This window comes from Panicum hallii, chromosome 8 (genome assembly GCF_002211085.1).
Source record: "Panicum hallii strain FIL2 chromosome 8, PHallii_v3.1, whole genome shotgun sequence".
Taxonomy (NCBI): Eukaryota; Viridiplantae; Streptophyta; class Magnoliopsida; order Poales; family Poaceae; genus Panicum; species Panicum hallii.
Window position 1 is genome coordinate 4,427,079 of NC_038049.1, and position 5,126 is coordinate 4,432,204.

The window sequence follows — 5,126 nt, forward strand, 5'->3', positions numbered from 1 at the left end:
TGCCCCAACTGGGCTCTTGTGATATGATGGTGATCCTAGCTTTCGCTTTCAGGGTCTTTTCAATGAACCTGTTCAATCCGACCTGCTCAGATGGTTCGCAGTCATGATGATGCTACTGACAATTACCGGTGAAACCGACAGTGGTTGTATAATGCTTGGACATGCACCGTCATGGCCTGCAGCTTTTAGATTAAGGGTGTATTTTATTGTGAATGGCATCTTACAAGGATAATTTTCTGCAGATCCTGAACTTTATTTTGTCATCTTGGAGCAATTTAATGATCTTTCTCAGGAAAATTAAAAACTAGTGATGAGAAAGGAAATTCAGGGCACTGATGCAGCTGAAAATGTTCAGTGGAAGCTCTGACAGAATTATTTTTTTTATTCAGAGCAGGCACACAAATAGTTGCTTTTAACCTCTAACCCTGAGCTACGAGCAGCGTATATAGAACAAAGTTTATACATTTCGGTGTGGGAAGAAACCCACAATTTCATATGCCTCCTACTTTATTTCTCATCCCTTTGGATGAGAATACCTGGGTATGACAAGTCTCTTCACTCTTCAAAGTTCTGACAGTAAAAAAAGGGTCCCTTCAGAGAGGAAAAAAGACCCCCACATAAAAACAAAAGAACTAAGCCATGCATGATCAAATGAAATTCCTGGTGGAGGGCATTGCATGTGCCGACTCTCATCCAAGGAGCAAAATGTAACTTAAATAAAAAGAGGATCTATACACTAACAAGCGGGTAACTCTGCCATGGATCGGTCAGTCAAAGCTCGAGGACCGGCTCCATCTTCCCTTCAGATACTCTTCCAAGGAGGTGTTGGCTGCGATGAAGTCGGTGCTGGTGACAGAGGCCAAGTCGTCATCCACATCGAATGCAAGGTTGATGTAGGACTGGATGTTGGCGTTACTCCCTTGTGCTGGTGGTGTCATCACACATTCATCGGCGTCAACCTCGTATGACAGTCCGACTTGTGATCGTGCCCACTTGAGTACATCACTGTCGCCTTCGAGAAGCTTCAGAACCTGATGTGTACATCCAAATGCTTGTAAGAAAATGATAAACAGCATGAACGCGCAGATCATGCATCAAGAGGGGGAAAAACTTACAACATCAATTTGAGGACGGTTCTGAGGTGCTTGTCTGATGCAGAGGGAAGCAGCAAGGGTCATCCTCTCAACTTCATCGGTGTGGCCTTCAGTAGGTAAGTTGGGATCTACAAGTTGTGCGAGCTTTCCTCCTTGTATGATAGAATTTGACTGAAGAAACAAACAGCAATTAATTATCTGTTTAAGCCAAAGAGAAGAACCATTTCTTCTACATAATCCAAACATGAAATTGAAACAATAGCAGTTGGCAGAAATAAATGGAACTTACCCACATCACCAGGCTCTCCTGCCCTTTCGGACAACCAGTGCAAAGTGGTTTCCTGCCCGAGATGAGCTCAAGAAGGACAACACCAAAAGCATACACATCAATTTTGTTGTTCACTTTGCCATGCATGAAGTATTCGGGAGCCAAGTATCTGCCAAAATATCTCTAATGTCAGTAAAAGTGTAAAACAATTGTTGCAATGCAGCAAGAGATGTCAAAACAAAAAAAAATGCTTAGATGACAAACCCGAAAGTTCCTGCAACATCATTGCATGTCATCTGAGATGTCACATCAGCAGCCCAGACTGCGAGACCGAAGTCCGATAACTGCATCACACACACATTGAAAGTTTGAGTTCACTTAATTTTCAAAGTGCGCACTGACTGATCTACTCCGTATTATACTGATATCTGACAGAAAAATATTACCTTTGGCTCAAAGCAGTCCGAGATGAGGATGTTTGATGACTTGACATCTCTGTGGATCACTGGATGACTGTTCTCATTACCGTGGAGATAATCCAGAGCATGTGCAACTCCCACAGCCACACTGAACCTCTCAGTCCAACCAAATATATTCTTGCATCCTTTTTCACCTGCACAATAGTAACGTTAGGATTATTTTTACATGGCAACAACACAGGCAGAATGCTATCAGGCAGTGAAGCAGTTAAACACACCATGCAGTATCTCTTCCAGGCTGCCTCTTTGCAAGTACTCGTACACTAACAGAAGGTCATCATTCTCGAAGCAGAAACCGATCAGGGATATCACATTCTTGTGGCTGAGAGAACTAACAATCTCAATCTCTGATACGAACTCCTTGAGTACCTCATCAGAATACTTCAGGATCTTCACTGCTAGCTCCCTGCCATTTGCCAAACAGCCTCTGTAAACATGACTAGTGCCACCTTCTCCAATTACACACTCTGCACAGAACAACCAACTCGATCGGTTAACACCACATGCCTGCAAAAGTTTGAAGTAACAGAGATAAAATAGGCATTATAACAGAGATCAATCAGACGTGTGTACCTGTTGAGAAATTAGAGGTGATCTTTGCCAGCTCTCTGTAACTGAAGGAAGAATAAATGGATGAGAATTTCTCTTTGAGCAAGATCAGTTCCTCTGGTGTTTCCTTCTCCAATTCTTCGATTACTACAGAAGACTTCCCTGAATTGTTCCTCAAGGGGACAACCACCTGGTCACGGAGAATACGACTGGTACTCGTGGAGTCTGGTCTTATGGTTCTGTTGTATTCCGAATGGACTGGTGAAACTGCTGAACACCTACTCGGCAGCCGCATCGCCCACTGCACCACGGACATCTTTGACTTGTCAGGCAGGGAAGCTTTCCGGTCTGGCAAGAACTTCTTCCTCAGGAGAGGCCAGCCAATTGCTACTTCTGGTGATTCGCGTCGGCAACCCTTCACCGGGACCAATGCTAGTGAAACTTCTTTTGGCCGTGCGGGAGACCTCATTGGCATGGTGACAGCACGAGAAATGGACCCATTGTCCTTTCCATGTTCATCCCAAAGTTTCTCCCCTATCATGGACGACAAGAGCTTCCGGTAGCTCCTCCTCGGTGTCTCAGGTACTGCATTTCAATTCCACACTTGAGCATACTGAATTCATAGCAGCTCCAGAACCACAAAATGAACAAATGCAAATGAAATTATTCAGCGGACATACTTGTGCTTTGGTATAATTCAGGCTGCATCTCATGGCCCGCATCTTTATGGTAAACAACTTTGCCATTGTTCACTGCAAGAACCGAGCAGCCCGGTGGAACTCTCTTTGAGCAGTACTTGGCAACTGATGTGGAGGAGGATCTATATGTTTGGAGGTAGCAAAAAAACAGTACTTGTATCAGACAATAAAAACCTTTAGACTAAGATGGCAATATGTAGTAGGCAATGTGTCAAACTAAGTACCCGAAGGACCGGGAATTCTTGGCGACACCGAGGATGAGATGTGCGGCACCACAGGAAGCTGCTTCTTTAACCAGAGTTTTGCGAATAGACGACCCTCCGCAGACCTTGAGCTCCAAATTAATCTGATGTGTGTAAATGGAGCAAGAAATTGATGAGAGTTCTGAGGCAGCCTATAAAAAATTATCCAAAGTATGATTTTGAATTCGAGGGAAGATGAATAGGATCAGTGGTTGCCAAAAAGAAAAACAATTGAGGCGCCCAAAACGTGAAGGCGTTGGACAAAAAAAAAAGAAGAGAGAAAAACAGGGGCATCCAGTAAAGTAGCGGTAGCACGAGTGATACGGCACGGGGTGGAGACTTTGAAACGCAGGACTTGACGGGCTGTGGACCAAAATTTCATTCACGGGGCATCTTTGAAAGCCAAATCGAGGAGAAGAGGTCAGAGCTTTGAACGACCGCCATCGAATGAACGCAACATGACCCGCGGAAAGTGCAGCGGAGGGGGGAAAGTAAAGATTTTTTTTTTGGTGTGTGTGTAAGTTTTGGCATGGACGGACGGACGGACGGACGGACCTGCTTGAGGTTGCAGAAGCCGTCGTAGACGGCGAGCACCGACGAGAGCGAATCCGCGGCCCTGCTCCGCTCATCCAGCCCCATGAGCAATCCTGGAAAAGGGCGAGGGGGGAAAACCGATGGTTAATTTCACATCACAATAGCCGAATCGGGAACAAAACAAAAGAAAGTTTCCAACTTTGCTCGTCGAACCAATCGCGGCAACGAATGAACGGGACCCAACAATCCAAGCAAGCAAGCAATCCCAAGAGCAGAAACGCTCGGCGGGCATGGATTATCGGTTTCCACCCGAAGGGGGAGGAAGGAAGGAAAAGGGGGCCAAGGCGAGCTCTCGCGGATTAGGGATAGGGCGGCGGCGTTACCGTCGGCGGCGGCGGCGACGTGCTGCGCGGCGACGTGGAGCGCGACGACGCGGTCCCCGGCATTGGCGACCTTGACGAGCGCCCAGGTGAGCAGCTCCCGGCTGGCGGCGTCCCGCCTGATCCCCACCACCACCGTCCTCCCTCCTCCCCCCGCCGCCGCGGCCGCCGGCGCGGGGGCCGGGGGCGGCGGCGCGCGCACCTCGCACTGCAGCAGCCGCTGGCGCCGCGCGCCGTCCGGGACGAGCAGCCTCATGGCGTGCCTGCGCCGGCGCCGGTCGATCGATTCCCCCCGAGCCCGAGGTCGCTCGCTTGTTCTTGGCGAGAGAGAGAGAGAGAGAGAGAGAGAGAGAGCGCTGCAACTGCGAAATGGGGGGGATCCGCGGGAGGCTGCGTTTTATGCGGCCGCCTGTTTCCGCTCTCGTCGTTGCTGCCTCTCTCTGCCGAGCGGTGAAACGAATAATTAACCAACGTCTCCTCCACCGCCCCCTGCCCCACGCCACCCCCCCCCCCCCCCCACCGGGGGCCGTCGCGGCCTGCGTTTTCTACTCGTCTCCTCTCCAATGCGGCGGCTGCCTTGCTTCTCTCAGGAGCCAGTCATGCTCAGTTTTTTTATCTTCTTTCATTATTTTTGTTTTGAGAAGAAAAGAAACAAGAGGAATTTAATTTTTTTTCTGAGTGGACTCTAGTCTGTAGTGCTGGTGCTGTTCAGGGTAAATAACCCTGCTACCCAGGCATGAAGAGGATGGGAGGTGGGGTCACGTGCAAAGATGCTCCCCAAGCATGATCCCACTCCCACACTGCTTGAGGGGGCTATAAGGATGAGGCATGATGATGTCTCTCTCACCCCCATCATATACCTTCATTTTAGCAAGATTTTAT

At 48.4% G+C, this 5,126-nt stretch overlaps 1 protein-coding gene across 1 annotated transcript; it reads right to left on the reverse strand.

Annotated features, from left to right (window-relative positions):
* Nucleotides 1-364: 364 nt before the first annotated feature.
* LOC112903443 (probable receptor-like serine/threonine-protein kinase At5g57670) lies at nucleotides 365-4,688 on the reverse strand. Its single transcript, XM_025972716.1, has 11 exons — nucleotides 4,248-4,688; nucleotides 3,886-3,977; nucleotides 3,313-3,434; nucleotides 3,071-3,210; nucleotides 2,415-2,975; nucleotides 2,060-2,308; nucleotides 1,809-1,975; nucleotides 1,627-1,706; nucleotides 1,384-1,531; nucleotides 1,116-1,265; nucleotides 365-1,031 (listed from the first exon to the last, which is right to left on the reverse strand). The coding sequence occupies exons 1-11, from the start codon at nucleotides 4,498-4,500 to the stop codon at nucleotides 768-770; spliced, it is 2,226 nt and encodes a 741-aa protein (XP_025828501.1). The 5' UTR covers nucleotides 4,501-4,688; the 3' UTR covers nucleotides 365-767.
* Between the last annotated feature and the right edge of the window lie 438 nt (nucleotides 4,689-5,126).

Coding starts and splice junctions, on each gene's coding strand:
- LOC112903443 (XM_025972716.1), bottom strand. CDS start 4,500: ATGAGGCTGCTCGTCCCGGACGGCGCGCGGCGCCAGCGGCTGCTGCAG. Junction 1,532..1,626: donor GATGTTGCAGGAACTTTCGG/GTTTGTCATCTA, acceptor ATATTTTGGCAG/ATACTTGGCTCCCGAATACT. Junction 1,266..1,383: donor AGGAGAGCCTGGTGATGTGG/GTAAGTTCCATT, acceptor TTGTTTCTTCAG/TCAAATTCTATCATACAAGG.